The sequence below is a fragment of the Mobula birostris genome, chromosome 2, assembly GCF_030028105.1.
Source record: "Mobula birostris isolate sMobBir1 chromosome 2, sMobBir1.hap1, whole genome shotgun sequence".
Classification (NCBI taxonomy): Eukaryota; Metazoa; Chordata; class Chondrichthyes; order Myliobatiformes; family Myliobatidae; genus Mobula; species Mobula birostris.
The window spans coordinates 154,930,462-154,952,727 of NC_092371.1; the positions used below are offsets into that span (position 1 = coordinate 154,930,462).

The following is a 22,266-nucleotide window of genomic DNA, read 5'->3' on the forward strand; positions in this document are numbered from 1 at the left end:
CATTTGTATAATATATTTCTTCCCCTTCATTAATCTTGTTATGTTTAGTTGCATTTATTTTTTTTCTTCAGTATCATTTTGATTTTCTTTTATTTCTGCCCCTTCTCCTTGTTTGTGTTATAGTTCATCATGCATTCGAGAGCTTCTGTGTGTCAGCTGTATGAATGGGGAGAATGAGGAGGAACAGAGGCCTAAAGCTAAGCCTGTGAAATCCAAAACACTGCCTAAGCAACAGACCATTGTTGCAGAACCAAGACCACTGCCTCAGTCCATTGAGAAGAAGGCCAATGACTTCTCCATCTTTGACTTAGAAGAATTGGTTCCTGGTACACTGTCAGACAGAGTCGGAAGCATAGAAACTGTCAGCATCACAAGTACATGCAGTGATGCACTTTCAGTAAAGAAGGATAAAAAAAAATTAATCAGAAGACAACATAAAAAGACTTAAAAGTTTTTAAACATTTTCTAATTCCAATATATCTATATTTTCAAGTTAAAAATTGAACGTTATAGAAAAAATGCTTTTTAAGCCTGAAGTTCTGTTGTGTGCCAAGTTAGTGCAACTTTAAAAGGATATATTGTTTAGGGATTTCATATGACTTTACAGATGATAAAACGAAGAAATGTACAACCAAGTTTAGCAAATTAGATGCAGAGCAAATTTCTGCTGTCTCTCCACACCTAAATCACCACTCCTTAAATCCCTAGCTGATATTTTCCTGTCAAGCTGTACCTAAAGTGATTGTATCCAAACCTTTAAGTGTACATTTTATAGAGTCGTAGAGTGATACAGCATAGATGCAGGTCCTTAGCCCAACACGTCTATACCAACTACAGTGCCCGCTCAGCTAGTCCCAGTTTCCTGTACTCATTCTGTATCCCCATAAGCTCCACCCTTCCATGTACCTATCCAAGTGCTTCTTAAATGACACTATTGTACCTGGCTCAATCACTTCCTCTAGCAGCTCTTTCCATATACTCACCATCCTCTAGCACCTTAGGCCCCTTTTAAATCTTCACCCTCTCTTCCTAAACCTATGCCTCCTAGTACTGCACTCCCCTACTCAGGGAAAGGGACTATTACCATCCACCTTTTCTATGCCTTTCATAATTTTAAACACTTCTGTAAGGTCACCCCTCATTCTCCTGCATTTCAAGGAATAAAGACTTGGCCTGGCCAACCTCTCCCCTTTCACCCAGGCCCTCAAATCCTGGCAAGATTCTCGTAAATCTTTTCGGTACTCCTTCCTGTTTAACCATGTCCTTCCTATAACGAGGCAACCAAAACTGTACATGGTACTTGACAAGTGTGGCCTCAGCCAACAACTTGTATGAATACAACCTATGTCCCAACTCCTATACTCAATGCGCTGATTGATGAAGATCAGCATGCTAAACACCTTTTTCACCACCCTGTTTACCTGTGATGTAGCTTTCAACAGTCTTGTACTTCTAGGTTCTTCTGTACCATTACACTCTTTCGTATCCTGCCATTCACAGTATAAGACCCTTGCTAGTTTCACTTTCTAAAATGCATCACCTTGCACTTGTTTGTATCGAAACCCAATTCCCATTCCTCGGCACACTTCCCTATTTAATTAAAATCCCCCTGTGATCTATGACATTCTTCGTCGCTATTAACAACACCTTCTAATTTCATGTCATCCTCAAATTTACTGATCAAGCTTTTTGTGGATTTCCATCCAAATTTGTTTGTTAATAATAAATGACAAGAATCTAACTCTGATCCCCGTGCCACACCACTAGTCACAAGTCATCAATCTGACAAACAACCTACATTTATCACCCTCTGTTTCCTACCTCCAAACCAATTATGAATCCACCTAACTAGCTCCACCTGGCTTCCATGATATTGAGACTCTTCGAGACCAGCCTTTCAAGTTGAATCTTGTCAAAGGCTTTACTAAAGTCCAAATAGCCAACATCCACTGTCCTATCCTCATCTACCTTTAGGGTTACCTCTTCAAACACTAATGTTCATCAAGCACAACTTTCCACGTGCAAAGGCATGCTGAGTCCTAATTAAGCTCTACCTGTCCAAATACTGGTAGATCCTGTTTCTCAGAATTCCCTCCAGGAACTTCCCCACCACTGATATCAGCTGAATAGCCTGCAGCTCCCTGGCTTGTCCTTGCTAAACAATGAAACAACATTAGCCACTTTCCATTCTTTGGGGACCTTTGTCTAATTATGAAGTAAATATTTCTGTAAGGGGCTCCAAAATTTCTTCTCTTAATCAATCTCTTAATCAGTGCTTTGCCAAGTAACTTGTTTCAAAAAGTTATTTTCAGCCAGCAAGAATCTGCCATGCCAAATATCATTTTTGTTTCACAGCCCGTATGGCATCTATAAAGTTGATGTGCCTTGTAGTAAAGGCTGGTCAAATAACACCCAATCTAAGCTAAGTAAACCCCTACATTCAATATTTTTTTCTATGAAAAGAAAGAAAATATAATTTACATTAATTAGTATATTTTATTTCAAGCAAAATTGAAGTTTGGCATTTTACGCTTAAATTACAACTATTTGTCAATTATGTCCTTGGGCAGATGTTTAGAAAAGGTGCTTCAGACTTATTGGGAAACCCTTTAATCAGTGGCACAGCTGGAGAGCTGCTGCTTCACAATTATAGCCACCCACTGTAAGTTTGATACTAACCTCAAATGTGTGTGGAGTCTGCACGTTCTCCCTCTCAATATATGGGTGTCCTGCGGATGCTTGGGTTTCCTTTCACAACCCAAAGACTTGTAGGTTGATAGGTTAACTGTCTACTTCAAATTGCCTTGGTGTGTGAATGTTAGTAGAATCTGGGTGGGGGGAGCTTGATATGAATCTGTGGAGTATAGATTATAGGGAAAATTGGTGAGGGAATTGGATTGTTCTGTTAGCCAGCACAGACCTAAAGGCTGACTGAAAACATGGAAAATTCCTCAATGTTGTGCGTAAATGACTTGATCTGTAGGAACAGTATGCTATCAAACTTTTCACTGTATCTTGGTACATGTGACAATAATAAACTATTTCCAATTCCAACTCAAAATATCAAGAGAAGATCCTAGAGTGCTAAACAGCAGAGAAAAGATCTGTGAGGATTAGGATATAGGAAAAAAAGGTAATAAGATAGCATTAAAGTTAAGCAAGATGTTCTGCAGAGGTAGTTCAGCACAGCACAATTAACATCTTGGTGTTACCACTTTAATTCTTTAGATTGAAATGTGTGAATATGTTCATACCTGATATGAATGTTTATCCGATGGGAAATAAAGTGGCTTAATAACTCATATCAAGTTTGTCTCATCAAGTATTCACACACTTTATATTTAGAATACTGAGCATGCTGTAACGCTGTGCAGGTCATTTGGAGATGTCTTCTAACTGTTGCATGTCAGAACTATGCTGTCCTGCAAGTGGATAAAGGCCAACATGAGTCCAAGCTGATAAAAATTAGATGCTCAGATTGCAGCACAAATCCAGCATCATCTCATACAGAGTTAACACCCTAAGAAAGTACATTGTGATAGAGGCTTCCTTGTAAGACCAAATCATCATGGAATTCAGTATATATGGAGCAAATGGCAGGGGCCTCAGGACCATTGATATAATCCATATCTTATGAAAAATAGCAGCACAGATGGATAGGGTAATGAAGAAGGTATTTGGTATACTTTCCTTCATAGGCCAAGGCATTGAGTGTAAGAGTTGAGACATCACTTCATAGTTACACAAACCATTGGTTAGATTATATCTGGAAAGTTGTGTTCAGTTCTGTTCATCGAACTACAGGAAGGATGTAGTAGCAATAGGGAGAGTGCAGAAGAGATTTGCCAGGATGTTGCCTGGAACAGAGGTCTGCAATTGTAAGGAGAGATTGAATAGACTGGGAACATTAGTAGGGAGCCTTTTTAAAGGTTTATAAAATTCAGGTGGATAGATAGTTGGAGTCCTTTTTATCAGGGCGGAGGATTCTAGAACTCAAGATCAAGGTGGAAGTAAAATTTCAAGAAGATCTTGAGGGATAGGTTTTCGCGAGGAAAGTCTGTTATTTGAAATGGGCTGCCAGTAGACATTTAAAGGTATCTGGATAGGGGTTTGGAGAGGGTCACAGGCCTAATGCAGGTAAATGGGATTAGCATACTTAGGCGTCCATGGACAAGTTAGACTGAAAGGACAAGATGCTGTATTGTATAATTCTATGACTTTCATCTAGATTCACTAGAATGATTCCGGGAATGAGAGGGTTAACATATGAGGAACGTTTGTCCTCTCTTGGACTGTATTCCTTGGAGTTTAGAAGAATGAGGGGAGACCTCATAGAAACATTTTGAATGTTAAAAGGCATGGACAGAGTGGATGTGGCAAAGTTGTTTCCCATGATGGGGGAGTCTAGTACGAGAGGGCATGACTTAAGGATTGAAGGGCGCCCTTTCAGAACAGAAATGCGAAGAAATTTTTTTAGTCAGAGGGTTATGAATCTATGGAATTTGTTGCCACGGGCAGCAGTGGAGGCTAAGTCATTGGGTGTATTTAAGGCAGAGATTGATAGGTATCTTGAGTAGCCAGGGCATCAAAGGTTATGGTGAGAAGGCAGGGGAGTGGGACTAAATAGGATAAAATGGATCAGCTCATGATAAAATGGCGGAGCAGACTCGATGGGCCGAATGGCCTACTTCTGCTCCTTTGTCTTATGGTCTAAATAGAAATAACTTCCATTCCAGTGAGGACAACACACAAAAAAGCGAGTCTTATCTAGGGGCAAGGGAGGGACGTCTGGACACTCGCCAGTGGAGGTGATGGAGACAGATACAGTTATAACATTTCAATGAAGTTGGACAGTAGCATGAATAGGAATGGTTTAGAGGGAGATGGGAAAACTTAGATAAATCGGACTAGCCTAGGTGGGCATCTTGGGAATGCATGGGGTGGAGAAGGACAGGGAGCTGAAGCTATATTTCTTGCCACAAACTCCTCAAGGAACAATGTCAAAAGGATGTTTACTTAGGTGGTGGTGACGACATGTATTTCCCATATAGTACAAAACACAACTTGATCGCATAGTATGAAGACACCAAGGCCACCATTATGCTTTTCTTAATCTGAAGATCATTCCAAACAGTGATATCTGAAGTTTGAGAGGAAAGAGAAAATTCTGTAAACATTTAGCAAATCAGGGTGTGTTTAGAGTCATACAGTTATACAGTGTGGAAGCAGGCCCTTCATCCCAATTCATCTTACACCCTAAAGAAAACATCCTAGCATGCTCAGCCTCTCCCTATAACTCAGACCTCAGTACTGGCAACACTCTCATAAATCTTCTTTGCATGCTTTCCAGCTTAATGTCGTCTTTCCTATAACAGGGTAACCAAAATGGTACACAATATTCCAGGTGTGGCCTCACCAATGCAACATAACGTCGGAATTCCTATACCATATGCCTTGACCAAGGAAGGCCAGAATGCCTAGAGCCTTCTTCACCAAGAGAAAGAGAAACTGGTCAAACTTCTTTCATAAGAATATTTTTTTTGTTTTTATTTCAGACTTCCAAGAGCTGGAGTTTTGTGTTTTTCATCAACAGCTGCACTTTATTTCATTTTGCAAAACACTGCTCTATTAGGGACATTGCTAATGCTCTTTACACAGAGAGGAGTGTTGCTTCCTCTATTTCTCCTTGGCAGCAGGGATTGGCCAGTTCATAAACTTCCCATTGGACCAGGGAATAAGTGATGCACAGGGCTCCAGCAATCATCAGTTAGATGTCAAGACCATATTGTGTTTGAACACAATCTTCAAGCAGCCTGTATTACCTATCATAGTTCGGCTTGGTTGGTTTGCTTGAGATAAAAAATACCCCTTCCTTCATTAGTTCCTCAGTGTTATGAGGAAGGACCAGAGATATTGTTCTCTGTACATCAGAGCAGGCAAAGCATAAATTTGATGATGTTTAAACATGAGAATGGTTTTGAAGCAATTATTTTGGAGGAAATGTTTCAGTGATAGCAAAGTCAATAATCTTGCCTTCATGTCTAATTCTCCTAACACACCCACCACCTCCCCTTGCTGACCCTGAGTCTTGTGAAAAGTGTGGACAGAGGTGGCAAACTCCACCTACGTCCACACTTCCCTCCAGAATACTTGTCAGCAACAGACATGATGCGTAGCCTGAAGCTTCTATGAATCAGTATTACATGGTGGGTGAAAGGTCTTTCTCTGGGGACCATGTCATTACAACACGATTGAGAAGATATGATACAGGTAATGGGTGGGCTTATACTTGGTGGAGAGAGCTTTGAAGATAGAGGGGAGCGAGGATCAGGCCAGGATCAGTGTGCGCACTGTGCAGGGTTTTCTGGGAATCAGGCGAGTCTTAATCAATGTCAGCTGCTAAGATGGTGGGGATGTGGGGTGTTTGGGAGCTTGGCAACTGGATGTTGTGAGGCAGTAGTAAGACAGTAAATGTGGTCAGTTTGTATTGCCAGACTGTAGATTGGTGGTCAAAGTGGAGATCAGGCACAGAAGAGTGGGGGAGTGGAATGGTGAGCTTGGAGGACTAATGGGACCCTGACCAATGTGCATTGGTCTCACTCAGATAAGTCCACTCTGGGTAAGTGAAGCAGTTCTGGTAAATGTTGTGAAGGATCCCTCTGAATGTTGTGAAGATGTCAGGGGTAAGTTTTTTACGTAGAGAGTGGTGAGTGCGTGGAACGGGCTGCCTACGGCGGTAGTGGAGGCGGAAATGATATGGTCTTTAAAGAGACTCCTGGATGGCTACATGGAGCTTAGAAAAATAGAGGGCTGTGGGTAAAGTCGAGGTAGTTCTAAGGTAGGGACATTTTCGACACAGCTTTGTGGGCTGAGGGGCCTGTATTGTGCTGTATGTTTTCTGTGTTTCTATGAATGAATACCCTGTTATCTTGTAAACCAGTGGAAGTCCCAGATATCTGTTCCACAGACCTGCATGTCCAAACTCCTCTGTGCGTTATTACATTGGGTGTATAGCCACAAAGGAAATTCAAAGACTTCATTGAACTTGCAATAGCTCCACAATTTTCATATTCAAGTGATATTTTTCTTTAAAATTTGATTATATAACAAAAAACGTAGATGCTGCACAATCTAATTTTCAGACAATTATATTCGTTTGCACTGCTGGAGTTCTTGGTATTGGTCAAATTGTTGTCACGTGTTTGGATCAGCTAAGTTTGCTGATCTAGTGAATTAACTTAAAGTTCAGCAGTTGCTATGATTTAATAACCTATTTACAAAACTGGTTACAGGTTGAACAATTTAACTCTACATAATTTGTGGGGAGGCTGGAAAAACTGGCATTGTTCTCAGAGTGGCGAAAGTTAAATGACAACGATGCAGATGTTGGGAAAAATCAACAGTGTTAGAAGATTTGGTAACTAAAAGGCTTATTCATGAAAAACACACAAAAAGAATAATACAGCATGACGAATAATTCTTTCAAAAAAGCTTCTGTAGAGGAGAGAGCTCAGATAGCAACTAGTTGGGTAGCTCTTTCACAGATGTACAAGGACAATTAGAAGGACAATTTTATCCTTTGTAAATCTATCATCGGCTCTATCATTATCTGAAAGGTGCAGAAGGACACTTGTTTGCATTTAGATCAGGGAATAAACTTCCAGTTAGTAATGATGACCAAAGAGTATGTTAAACGTCTAAGAAGGAATAGCAGTTACATCAACTGTGTTTCCCATTTGTTTGTACTGTGCTGGCTTTTATGAATACATGTCATATGATTTTCTTATTTTGTCAATTTATAAAAGTAGATCACTTAACCCACCTCCAATTGAGCACCCTTGTCCTAGTTGAAATAAGTTAATTTCTTAAATTTTTGCAATGTCTGGACTATACTGTATAAGTAATGAAGCACAGTTGGCATTTTGTCAGTTTTCATTCTGTCAGATGTGTTAAACTCAGTGCTCTGTCAAATAACTTTTCTGTTCCATTGTTCCTTAATGCTTGAATATGGGGTTCAATGTACATTGAACATTATTGGTCTCCAAATAAGCAACAAAATCACATAGAGACATTAATACAAACTAATCAAAGCTAATTATCACTGGGAACCTTCAATTGCCATATTTCTTCATGACCAAGATCCTGTTCAGTTCCAACATACTGTTGATAATTTCAGGTCTTGGCTAGCTCTTGGGATTTTGTTCAACAAAAGGAATATCACAACCCCCAATCTCACCCATCAACTCATTCTCCATTGGACTTAATTTATCGTGGAACGGAACAGAAATTGACTCATTTTGCACTTTCAATATCTTGACAATGCTACTGACCAACTAATTCATTTTGATTTGGGCTAGAACTTGCAGTCTTTGTGACTTAGAACCATACAGGGAAGTTCCTGCTCCTTTTAAAAACCACTGTTTAATGTACATTCCAGTTTTATTACCAGTTTGGCTTGAAAACAAAGCATTTCTGTTAAATCTTACTAAATCATTCTAATAGGAGATACTGCAGTTGGATAGAACAATTGAAATGTGAAAGCTTTTTCTTCATTATCATTAAAATAATGATCTAAGACTGTGCAAATTTACTTTTCACTCTGTTTTCTTCCCTTTTCATGTTCTCCCATGGTGAAATTGGTTGTGGAAAAAAAGTGCATTTACCTCTAAAATGCAAAGCAGGCAAATGGGGACATCAGGGAGAAATATTTTGAAGAGCACAAGTGTAAGTGAGGAGATGTATAGTCTGGACAATAACGACGGCAGTCAGTCGGATACTGCTGTGGGAACAGTAGGAACAGGGGGCAAGAAACGAAGATCGAGTTTGGGTGCAAAAATGGTGGCCATTGTCGGCTTGTCGAGGAGGAGCAGGAGTACGTCACAGCTCAGCCAGACTGGTGAGTGTTCATTTATGTGCACCCTTGCATCACCATTTCCCATCTCATCATCAAAGGGTATGAACAGTCAAACTGTGACTTATGATATTTTTTAAGAGCTTGCACATAATGTTAAGTAAGGTCACTGTATGAATTATTGGTTAAGTAACGCAGAAGGGAAGTCTTAATGTGATTTATGTACAGAGCAGAATTATATTCAAGTTCAACATTCTCTTAACTGCTCTATGTAACATTCCAAGGGTAGCAAAGTGAATACCAAGTCAGATCTTATCTCTGAAGCAGCATAAAGAAAAAGTCACTTTACGCAGGGTTTAATCAATAATTTCAGCTGGCATAGGAACCATAGCCGCAGCCCATACAGATGAACAATTGCTTCTTACAATCCAGTTCAGCCTTTTGGCCATGATGGAATATTACTTATTTTAATGACAGAAAATGGGAGGTAAAAAGGTGTGTTTAAAAATGTGATGCAAAATAAGTATATTATCAGATGAACTCTGCAGACTGACCTGGCACAGAAACACAGTGCACAGAGTGTGTGGTGCTGAACTTGGATATTATTTTGTTTTCTTTGGTTGTTATGATGGTGTCCTTCAGACTGTGCATTCAACCATAAAATTACTTTATTTCATAAGGAATATTGCCTTCTCAAATGCATGATTTGAAATTTGGAAATTGGTAAAGGAGTAATTTAGTGATGCTACACAACCAGTTTTGCTAGATTGAACTACAGGTTCAGGGAGAAATAAGGGCATTTTGGCACTACATTCCTTTCTAATGAGACTCCATGCTACATCTTACTAAAGAAAAGAAGAGCTATCTGCAGCATTTTGTCTAAGAGCAGCATTCATGCAACGTAGACATCGTTTCCCAAAGAATACACTTTGAGTTGTTGAAGGAATTTCTGGCTGATATACCACAAGCTGGATTTGGTGACATGATCAGGAGTGCTGTAACATCTCCCACTTAGTATCAACCATCAAATTTCACCATATTCACCATATCCATTTACGTGTATTAGGAATTTGCTGTAGTGCGTTGGTGCTACATGCAACAAGAACAACACATTCAACAATTATAAACAATAAAGTATTATATAAAAATAAAATTGGAATTACAGATATGGAATAAAGTGATCATAAATACATAAATACCAGCATGTATTTACAATGTAAACAACATAAAAAGTGCTTTAAAGTGTTTACAGTGCAGTGTAGTGACTGAGGCAACAGAGAGGATGGGGAGAGGGCTAACTAGAATGGTTGATCTGATTAACTGCTTGGGGAAAGAAACTTAAAGCTTCAAACAGTTCAATGATGTTGCCACACGTTTATTTTTCTGTTGTTGCTTCACCTTACTCGATAAAGAACTTAAGTAACATTGCCAATATTCTCAGTGATGACTGCTTATACCATATGGTTTGATAGTGTGCCCAACCATTCATTGCTGATGGTTTTGTGGGATTTATCACCAAAATAATGGAAAATCACAGTGGTGTGCTTTGTCTCATGTTATCAGAGTTGCAGAATGGATTAGATATGGCAAAGTCTTCTTACTTGTTCTGAGACTGTGAGCACACTTTGTACCATTTCCTGATTGATCTCGTTCATGAATCATTACAGTCCTTGTTGTGATGGCATTCTCATAGTGGTGTTGGATAAGGAAGTCCAGGAGTGATGAAGGGATGGTAGTATGTGGCCAGCTGAGAAAGGTATGTCATGTGAAGAGGAACTTAAGGGTGAATAGTACTGTTCTTGCATTGAAGGAAGAGAGTTGTTGCCAGTGTAAGCTCAGTTAACATTATTGCCACATGATAATAGATATCTTAACTCTGGAAATGAAACCAGTGTCTCTTCTAGTGCTGTAACTGACAAATACCTTTGGACAGATATGTTGTTGAATGTTCAATAATATCACAAAATTCCCATCTGGATTTCCTTATCACATGATAGAAATTAAGTCTGCTATTAGAGGTCTTCAAGCTTACTTGACTCAGCCAATGCTGATATTACCTTTGTAACATCCAAAATTAGATTAAAATCCCACCCAGAAAACTAGAGTTTGGACTCCCTCCATGCTCCAAAATGCTATGCACTGGCTTTTAAGCAAACCTGCCACTGCCCCAGGCATCTGTCAGCCTAGGTCTGTGGCCAGCTGTACCAAATTCCTCATCCTTAGCAGTGATAGTCAAACTGTGGAATTACTTACCTCACTTCTCTGAAGCCTGGGAAAACTCATCCTGAAACTATGAGATGCATTGCCTAGCAGTTACGGGAAATATACAGTAAAACAAAAACTGCTGAAAGTGCTCAGCAAGTCAGGCATTACTAGTGAATAAACAGGAATTACAAGCAGGAGTAGGTGGCTAAAGCTTGTTTAATAAGGTCATGCCTAATCTAAATGTAACTTCAGCCCTGAATTCCTCTGTATCCACGGAATCTTTCTCCTCTTGGTTAATATATATTTCTCTACTACTGCATTGAAAATATTCAAAGACTTGCATCGTCTCTGTCTTAAACAGGTAACCTGTTGTTCCTTTTATACAGAGACCCCTCTAGTTTCAGATTTTCACAAAAGAAGATACTTCCACTCCCTAAAGGCCTCATTATCTTGTACATTTCAATTGTCCCCTTTCACATTTCTCAACTTCAGTAGATACAAGCCTGTCTGAGGAAGATAAAACAAAGGATATAGGTTCAGGATAATGGGAAATATGTGGCAGATCTTCTTCACCCAGAGAGTTGTAAGTATCTGAGAGTGGTTGAAATTTAATTGTTAACAGCACTCAAAAAGCGAACCATTTGGGCTAAAAGGCTATGGACCAAGTGATGGAAATAATACAGAAGGGTCAATATGGATGAGTTGGGCTGAATGGCCTGTTTCCATGAGACCAATATCACCAATGCCTTGTATCATTAAAATATAACCTTATACTTGTGCTCCCCTCACAATAACAGATAATATTCTGCTAACTCTCTTCATTACTTGCTGTCACTGCCTGCTAGCCTTCTGTAAATTATCCAATGGGACACCCAGATCCCCTGCATCTCAGAGCTCTGCAGCCCCTCACTATTTAGACAACACTTTTTTTCACCATTTCTGTCAATATGGATAATTTCAAATAGAATAATTGAAAAGCACAGCACAGGAATAGGCCAGTTCAGCCCATCTCGTCCATGCCGACCATGGTGTCTACATAAGCTAATCCCATTTGCCTGCATTAGGCCTGTGTCCTTTTATGCCTTTCCACCCGTTCCTGACAAAATGTCTTTTCAGCATTGTAATTGTATCTCCTCCACTTGCAACTCATTCCAGATATTCATCGCCCTCTGTGTGAAAAGTTTACACCTTGGATCACCTGTAAATTTCTACCCCCTCACATAAACTTGTGTCCTCTTGTTGTAGACATTCCTGATCTGAGAAAAATACACTGACTCCCTCATAATTTTATAAACCTCTATAAGGTCACCCTTGGCCTCTGATGTTACAATGACAATAACCCCACCTTATCCAAGCTCTCCTTTCACTGCATCGTCCATTGCAGACAACATCCTGGTGAAGCTCTTCTGCACTGTTTCTAATTTTACCATTATCTTCCTAAGGTCTGGTGTAGACCTTAGAATGGTACATAGTACTGCAAATCCTGTCTAACATGGCATCTCAACTCCTAGACTCTAACAACTTAGAACAGTAGAGCACAGTAAAGACCCATCAGCCGGCCATTTAGGCCATAAGACGTAGGAGGAGAATTAGGCCATTTAACCCATCAAAGCTGCTCTGCCATTTCATTATAGCTGGTTTATTATCCTTCTCAACCCCATACTCCTGCCTTCTTCTCATAACCTTTGATGCCCTGACTAATCAAGAAACCTACTCTAACCTACTTACCCTTCTAACTTACTCTAAGATTAACCTAACCCTTCCCTCCCACATAGTACTCCATTTTTCTTTCATCCATACACCGATCTAAGAGAATCTTAAATGCTCCTAATGTATCTGCCTCAGCTATTACCTCTGGCAACACGTTTCACACACCCACCACTCTCTGTAAAAAAAAATGACCTCTGACATTTCCCCTTACACATTCCTCCTTATCCATTCCTCCAGTCACCTTAAGATTATACCTCTTTGTTTTAGCCATTTCCACCCTGGGAAAAGGTCCCTGGCTGTCCACTCTCTGTATGCCTCCTATCCACTTCCATCTGCCACTACTCAGTTCAGTTCTGCATCCAATAAAACATCCTGTTGTAACCCCTGACAACTTTCTACACTATTCACAACACCGCCAAACTTCATCTCATTTGCAAATTTACTAATTCACCCTTCCACTTTCTCATCCAAGTCATTATAAGAATCACAAAGAGCAGGATCCCAGGCAGAATATGCTCCATCTACTACCTTCCTTTGCCTTCAGTGACCAAGCTAATTCTGAATCCATACAGCCAAGTTTTCCTGGATCCCGTGCCTCGTGACTTTCTTAATAAGCCAGCCAGGGGGAACTTTGCTTCCTCTTGAGCTCCCTTTGTCAGATTTTTGCTTATTCACCGAACCTGTCAATATACAGTGCCTATAAAAGTATTCACCCCCTTTGTAAGTTTTCATGTTTTATTGTTTTACAACTTTGAATTACAGAAAAAGACTCATTTGTGTCAAAGTGAAAACAGATCTCTACCACATGATCTAAATTAATTACAAATATAAAACACAAAATAATTGATTGCATAAATATTCACCCCCTTTAATATTACACACCAAATCATCACTGATGCAGCCATTAGGTTTTGAAGTCACATAATTAGTTAAGTGGAGATCACCTGTGTGTAGACAAGGTGTTTCAATTAATTGTAGTAAAAATACACCTGTATCCAGAAGGCCCAACTGCTGGTGAGTCAGTATCCTGGCCAAAACTACACCATGAAACTAAAGAACAACTCAAGCAACTCTTCGAAAAGGTTATTGAAAAGCACAAGTCAGGAAATAGATAACAAGAAAATTTCCAAGTCACTGAATATTCCTTGGAGTACAGTTAAGTCAATCATCAAGAAATGGAAAGAATATGAGACAGCTGTAAATCTGCCTAGAGCAGGCCGACCTCAAGAACTGAATGATCATGCAAGAAGGGTATTAGTGAGGGAGGCCTTGACCTGTGACAACTGTGGAGGAGTTACAAGCTTCAGTGGATGAGATGGGAGAGACTGTACATACAACAACCATGCAAGCCCAGGTGCTTCACTAGTCACTGCTTTATGAGAGAATCGCAAAGAGAAAGCCACTGTTGAAAAAAAGCTCACATGAAATCTTGGCTGGAAGTTGCCAGAAGGCATATGGGAGACTCCAAAGTCAGCTGGAAGAAGGTTCTGTGGTCTGATGAAACCAAAATTGACCTTTTTGGCCATCAGATAAATATTCTGTTTGGTGTAAGCGTAACACCATACATCATCAAAAACATACCAGCCCTACTGTAAAGCATTGTGGTGGCTGCATCATGCTGTAGGGATGTTTCACCGCAGCAGGCCCTGAAGACTTGTGAAGGTCAGAGGGTAAAATAAATGCAGCAAAATACAGGGAAGTCCTGGAGGGAAACCTGATGCAGTGACCAGATGTGCAAAGATGATAAAGACCTATTCACATAGACTTGAGGCTGTAATTGCTGCCAAAGGCGCATCTACTAAATACTGACTTGAATTTGAAGGGGGGTGAGTAATTATGCAATCGATTATCTTCTGTTTAATAATTGTAATAGAATTAGATCAATTTGTAGAAATTTGTTTTCACTTTGACACAAAAGAGTATTTTTCTGTTGATCAGTGTCAAAAACGCCAAATTAAATCCACTGCAATGTTGTAAAGCAATAAAACGTGAAAATTTTCAGGGTGTGGGGGGGAATACTTTTTATAGGAACTGTATTTTGTCAGAAACGAGGTAGGCAGCATCTGTGGAGAGAGAAAAGGAGTTAATATTTGAAGACTCTTTGACAGAACCTTAGTTGACACAGACTTGACTATAATGCTTCTGTTTCTCATAGCTCTGGTCTCACTCTCTCCTTCTGAACAGAGCAAGAGGAGTTCCCTTGGTCCTCACCTTCCACCTCACTTCATTCAAAGGATTATTCTCTGCAATTTCCGCCATCTCCAACAGAAGTCCATCAGACACATCTTGTTTCCCACCACTTTCAGCATTTGGAAGGTACTGTTCCTTTGCAGCTCCCCACTCTGCTCTTCTTGCCCCACCAACTACTGCACCTTAATGGCAGCTGCACAGACCGTGATGCCAATTTAACTGCATGTTTGCCTGCACGCCATCTATCTCCCTCAGTTCCCTGCCAGGTCATGTCTTTGTCTAATTGCCTTTTAAACTTTGCTATTGTATCTGCTTCCACCACCTCCCCTGCCTCTTGCCTCTTAAACTTCCTTTAAATTTTTCAGCTCTCAACCTAAAGCTACATCCTCCATCCAGTATTTGATATTTCGACCCTGGAAACAAGACTTGTTCTACCTAGCCTGTCTATTAATTTTATGAACCTGTATCAACCTCTGATGCTCCCAGAGAAAGCAATCCAAGTTTATCCAACGTCCCTTTACAGCCAATATTCTCTTATGCAACCAACATGCTTGTGAGTCTATTCTGCACCCTCTCAAAAGCATCCACATCTCTCTTGTAATGTGGCCACCATGTGTATACACAATACTCCAGATGTGGCCTGGCCAAAGCTTTATATGACTTATTGACTTCTCTACACAGCACTCCAACTGATAAAGCCATATATTCTATATGCCTTCTTTACTACTGTGTATACTTGTCTTACCGTTTTCTGGGAGCTATGGACTTGGATGCCAAGTTCCCTCTGTACAACAATGCTTCTAATGGTTCTGCCATATTCTGTATACCTTTTGTCTTAAATTTCTCCTCCTAAAGTGCAATACCTCACACTTGTCTGGATGAAACTCCATCTGGCATTTCACCAACCATATCTCCAAATGGTCTTTATCCTGCTGTATTCTTTAACAACTTCCTTCACACTCCACCAGTTTTTGTGGTATCTACAACTTACTGACCGGGGCATCTACATTTTCATCCAAATTGTTTATTTACCACAAGCAATAAAGGTCCGAGCATTGATTCTTGCAGAACATCACTGATCACAGTTCCCCAATTAGCATAGCGCATGTCCAAGCTAGTTTTGAATCCAAACCACCAAATCTCCAGGTAACACACATCAAAGTTGCTGGTGAACGCAGCAGGCCAGGCAGCATCTCTAGGAAGAGGTACAGTCGACGTTTCAGGCCGAGACCCTTCGTCAGGACTAACTGAAGGAAGAGTTAGTAAGAGATTTGAAAGTGGGAGGGGGAGGGGGAGATCCAAAATGATAGGAGAAGACAGGAGGGGGAGGGATGGAGCCAAGAGCTGGACAGATGATTGGCAAAGGGGATATGAGAGGATCATGGGACAGGAGGTTCGTGGAGAAAGACAAGGGGGGGGGAACCCAGAGGATGGGCAAGGGGTACAGTCAGAGGGGCAGAGGGAGAAAAAGGAGAGAGAGAAAAAGAATGTGTGTATAAAAATAAATAATGGATGGGGTACGAGGGGGAGGTGGGGCATTAGCGGAAGTTAGAGAAGTCAATGTTCATGCCATGAGCTTGGAGGCTACCCAGACGGAATACAAGGTGTTGTTCCTCCAACCTGAGTGTGGCTTCATCTTTACAGTAGAGGAGGCCGTGGATAGACATGTCAGAATGGGAATGGGATGTGGAATTAAAATGTGTGGCCACTGGGAGATCCTGCTTTCTCTGACAGACAGAGCATAGGTGTTCAGCAAAGCGGTCTCCCAGTCTGCGTCGGGTCTCGCCAATATATAGAAGGCCATTTTGGGAGCACTGGACGCAGTATATCACCCCAGCCGACTCACAGGTGAAATGTCGCCTCACCTGGAAGGACTGTCTGGGGCCCTGAATGGTGGTAAGGGAGGAAGTGTAAGGGCATGTGTAGCACTTGTTCTGCTTACAAGGGTAAGTGCCAGGAGGGAGATCAGTGGGGAGGGATGGGGGGGAACAAATGGACAAGGGAGTCGCGTAGGGAGCGATCCCTGCGGAAAGCCGGGGGGAGGGAGGGAAAGATGTGCTTAGTGGTGGGATCCCATTGGAGGTGGCGGAAGTTACAGAGAACAATATGTTGGACCCGGAGGCTGGTGGGGTGGTAGGTGAGGACCAGGGGAACTCTATTCCTAGTGGGATGGGTGAGGATGGAGTGAGAGCAGATGTGCGTGAAATGGGGGAGATGCGTTTGAGAGCAGAGTTGATGGTGGAGGAGGGGAAGCCCCTTTCTTTAATAAAGGAGGACATCTCCCTCATCCTGGAATGAAAAGCCTCATCCTGAGAGCAGATGCGGCGGAGACGGAGGAATTGCGAGAAGGGGAATGGCATTTTTGCAAGAGACAGGGTGAGAAGAGGAATAGTCCAGATAGCTGTGAGAGTCAGTAGGCTTATAGTAGACATCAGTGGATAAGCTGTCTCCAGAGATCGAGACAGAAAGATCTAGAAAGGGGAGGGAGATGTCAGAAATGGACCAGGTAAACTTGAGGGCAGGGTGAAAGTTGGAGGCAAAGTTAATAAAGTCAACGAGCTCAGCATGCGTGCAGGAAGCAGCGCCAATGCAGTCGTCGATGTAGCGAAGGAAAAGTGGGGGACAGATACCAGAATAGCTGTGGAATCTCCATGAAGCCTTAATGTTCTGGATCAGCTTTGTCAAAAGCTTTACTGAAGTGAACAAACACATCCATTTCCTCAAAAACTCTATCAAATTTGGAAAACATGACCTCTCCTGTACAAAACTTCCCATGGTCCATGCGTTTTATTTTCTGCAACAATCTTATGTGATGTCCTCCAGAAATCACTGATTTTCTTTTATTCAATGCACACGTTTGTTCATGCGTGATTTTCCTTTATAAGAACATGTTCACCTTAAAGCTTCTTGGCAGGCCAGACTTGCCTGCTGGTCAGATCCCATCACCTTATCATTAACAACACATTACACTTACCACAATGCTTGATGCTCAGAATCAGATTCAGATTTATTTATCACATGTACATCAAAACATGGTTTTGTGAAATGTGTCATTTACACTAACAACCAATACACATAAGAATGTGCTCATGGCAGCCCTCAGGTTTACCATATATTCCAATGCAAGCATAACATGCCCACATTGTTCAGCAGAACAACAGTGAAAAAATCCCCTTTCCTCCTTCCCATTCACCCACCCACTCACTCACATACACAGGCAGTTCTCCAAACCCAGTACAGGCAGGGTCTCCGGCCTGCAGCCTCCAGACATGCAGACATCGGCTTCAGACCTTCCCAGTGGACACGCAGTACCAGGACTTTGGCTATCGGCCTTGACTTCTAGATTTTCAGTCACCTTTTAGGCTTCGACCTTTGGATTCGACCTCAGGACACACTGATCGTGGGATCCCGAACTCAGAACTCAAACCTCAAACTCTGGACTTGCTGATGGCAGCACCCTGAACTCCAGGCTTCGAACTTCAGACTTGCTGACTTGTGTATTTATGGAGTCATCAGCCTGCATACCTCCTGCCTGCACAGAACTCCAATCCCGCTGATCTTGTGGGGGTATAACTGACCTGAAAAGCTGGTGGGGGGGGGGGAGTTGTAGTCACTACCCCTCATCCCTGCTGCTTTTTGTCTACTACACTTGCTAGGCTGGCTCAATATCCATCACTATGTCTTTGTTCATGTGATTGCTCATCTTCAAGTGTAGGGCAGAGGCCTAGATTCCAGCCTGACCTCTATCTCCCCATATCCCTGACCCTAAATCCTGATCTGACCCCTAACTCTCCTTTCTGTTCCCAAAACCACCCCTACGGATCTATAAAAAAACAGCTGTGTCACAACCTTAACAGAGACCACAGCTCACAACCATCTTGACCAGAATTCTGATAACTTGTGCCATTAAGCCATGTTGACTCATCCAATTTGCAGACATTCTGCATGTTCTTTCCAATCCTCCACTGTCTTCTCTACTACAAAAACATCTCTGTTTTCCAATTCTGATGAAGAGTTGCAACCTGGAGCATTAATTGTTTCTCTTTACACAGCTATTACCTGACCTGCTAAGTTTTCCAGCAGATTGTTTTAATTTCTTCAGTAAAGTTGGCTTTAAGGGGTAGCTCTGGGTAGACTCCATCTCACAATGATGAACCAAGGCCTGGATAAGGTGGCTGAAGGGCCTGTGCCTGTTCTGTATTACTCTAACCCTGTAATTCCAAGGTGAACACGAAGGAAGTAATCATGAAAATGTTATTAATTGGTGAGGACTTTAACCACATCCATTGTTTAGGATCTGGTCGAGCAGGCTGCTGTAATTTTGGAAATCAATGACTAAATTGCATATGTTTTACAAGTTGTCCTCAAATCATTTCTGCTGCATCCTAGCTCAACTTTTGGCTCATTGACAAATCCCATCAGCCTCTACACCACCCATTCTTGGTGGTATACATTGATTTCCAGTGAAGCAACGTCTCATGCTTAAAATGGACATCCCTCCAAATGGGCTTCTTCTTTATCTCTGTACTTAAGATTAGCATTAGCTCCTGCCAGGATATCTGCACTCCTGTGATTCTGAACGTTGAATGTAATCACTCCTTAATTGCTGGCTGTGCCTTTATTTGGTCAAGCTTCAAACCTCCTGAAACACATCCTCAAACCTTCCTGCTTGCTGCTTTGCTTTTTCTCCTTAGGCCTTTTGGCAAAGCTTTTCGTCATCTGCACAAATACCTATCCACCTTGCTCAGTGTCAGGTCTGGTAACCCTCCTGCGAAGCGACTGTGCCATATTAAACTCATTGTTTTGCTATTCCAAGTCCTTAATAGCTCTCAAGATCAGGGGCCGCACACTTGAAGGAATAAGAGGAAGGTTCTGAAGCTCTGATGGGGTTTTGTTTCCAGAAATCTGTAAAGCGCTGTCCAAAGGAGGGAAACATAGACTTATATTTATATGGCAGATATTATGTTCCCTCAGGACAATCACCTTCTCTCTGAACATGAAGCGTCATCATTTTCTAAGATAGGATAGAACGGTAGAAGCAAATATATTTAATTTATGTATTGGATAAATATCTGAATAGAAAACCCTTGAAGGAGGTGTGGGCTACGAGGGGTGATTATGGTATAGAGCTGGGGAGAAAACTTGGGAGTCAAGAGGGGTAAGTGAGGATCGGGCGAGGGGTGCAAAACCCATTTCATGACTTTATTCTAAGGCAGGATATACACTTTGAGCTGAATGACCTGCTCCTGTATTGTATCATTCTGACCTGCAGAATTACAATTCATGTTAGAGAGAACCTGTTTCAGCCATCTCTAGCCTGGACACTGGAACTATAAACCCAGAACATTTTAGACTCTGCTCTCATCATTGCAGAATTCCTCTGGACTTGAGGCCTATTGGAAATATGTCTTTCTATTCATCAGCGTCCAATGATTTGGTGGAAGTTGCATGTGTATGGACTTAAATAAGGAGAGGATCGTAGTCGGCCATGATGCCTGCCCCATTCAAATAGTTTGCCAACATTGACTGTCTGTGCTCACTGCCTAGGCTCACACATGAAGAATGACCAAATGACCGAGGTACTGGAGGGTGCCCAGTACCCTTGGACCTGTTCTGAAACTGGAGTCAGCACCTTAAGGAGAAAAGGTGAGAAAATAAGAAACAGGAAGAAAATAGTCTGTTTATCTGCAGCAGCACTGATAGTGTGAGCAATTATGGCAGGAGGACAACATGTCCGTTCCGAGACATCAGCTGATGCTAGGGTGATCTGTGATGCTTTAGGTCCCAGCTCTACACCTCACCCCACATCAGCAACTATATCAATTAATATTCTCTTTTCAAGTTCATACGGTCTAAAGTTCATCCCTGTGGTTTGGAATGCAACTCTTCTTGTGTTATGCTCCATGCTTCCTCTCTGCTTTCTTCCATTGTGTCTCTGAACCGAATGGTTTTGGAAAATTGATGCTACTCACTGAGTTTTCATCATTGATGATAAGGGTTATCAGTTTCTTTCTTTTCAAAAGCCGCAGAAACGGTTACCAAAGACAGGAGCCTAACATTTATTTTATTCTTTGAGCTGGAACAAGATATTATGAAGGAACGGACTGTGGGAAAATGCAGCAGTTTAGATTCCTTCTGTTAATATTGAACAATTATAGTTATCTTTCACTGATTCAAATGTTTGTTATGATTAACCTGATTTTCAAAGTGGCAATTCATTTTATTTTTGATTACTTCTTGAAAGTTTCCTCATAATCAGCTTTATATTTCATCTCTGTGCTTTGTCTCTGAAGCAACAGATCCGGAGTGAATTCAAAGGTATATTTTATGTCAGAGAAATGTATACAATATACATCCTGAAAGGCTTTTTCTTTGCAACCATCCACAAAAAACAGAGGAGTGCCCCCAAAGAATGAATGACAGTTAAATGTTAGAACCCCAAGTCCCCCAGCTCCCCTCCCTCTCACGCATAAGCAGCAACAAGCAACAATCCCTCTCTCCCCCCACCGGCAAAAAAAAGCATCGGCCCTCACCACTGATCACTCAAGCATGAGCAAAGCAACATCAAAGACACAGTCTTGCAGTTACCCCAAAGACGACTTGTTCACCCAGTATTCGACCTACCACAGGCTCTCTCTCTCTCTCTCTGCCCCTAATAAGGGAGAAAGAGTTGCAGCTCCTCAGAGACCGTGTTAGGGATCTGGAGCTGCAGCTTGATGATCTACTGCTTATCAGGGAAAGTGAAGAGGTGATAGACAGGAGCTACAGGGAGGTAGTCGTCCCTAGGCTACAGGAGTCAGAACACTGGGTCACTGTCAAGAGAGGGAAGGGAAATGCCCGGATAGTGGAGAGCACCCCTGTGGCTGTCCCCCTCAGCAACAAATATCTTGTTCTGGATGCTGTTGAGGGGGATGACCTGACGGGGGACGCCCACGGTGACCGGGTCTCTGGCACTGAGCCTGGCGCTGTTGTGCAGGAGAGAAGGAGGGAGAAGAGAAATGCGGTAGTCGTGGGGGATTCCATAGTCAGGGGAACAGACAGGAGATTCTGTGAGCCTGACAGAGATACCCGCATGGTGTGTTGCCTCCCAGGTGCCAGGGTACAGGATGTCTCAGATCGGGTCCTGAATATTCTAAAGGGGGAGGGTGAGCAGCCAGTTGTCTTGGTACATGTTGGTACCAATGACATAGATAGGACAAAGGAGGAGGTCCTGAAGAGAGATTTCCAGGAGTTAGGAAGGAAGCTGAGAAGCAGGACCTCCAGGGTAGTAATCTCGGGATTGCTGCCTGTGCTACATGCTAGCGAGGGCA

General features: G+C 41.7%; 1 protein-coding gene across 1 annotated transcript in view; it reads left to right on the forward strand.

The window, feature by feature from the left end:
• rims1a (regulating synaptic membrane exocytosis 1a) overlaps positions 1-22,266 on the forward strand; it is a 479,607-nt gene that overhangs the window by 360,061 nt on the left and 97,280 nt on the right. Inside the window, exon 25 of the mRNA XM_072250401.1 lies at positions 8,655-8,896. Coding sequence (XP_072106502.1) covers positions 8,655-8,896 — 242 coding nt within the window. The remainder of the gene's footprint in view (positions 1-8,654; positions 8,897-22,266) is intronic.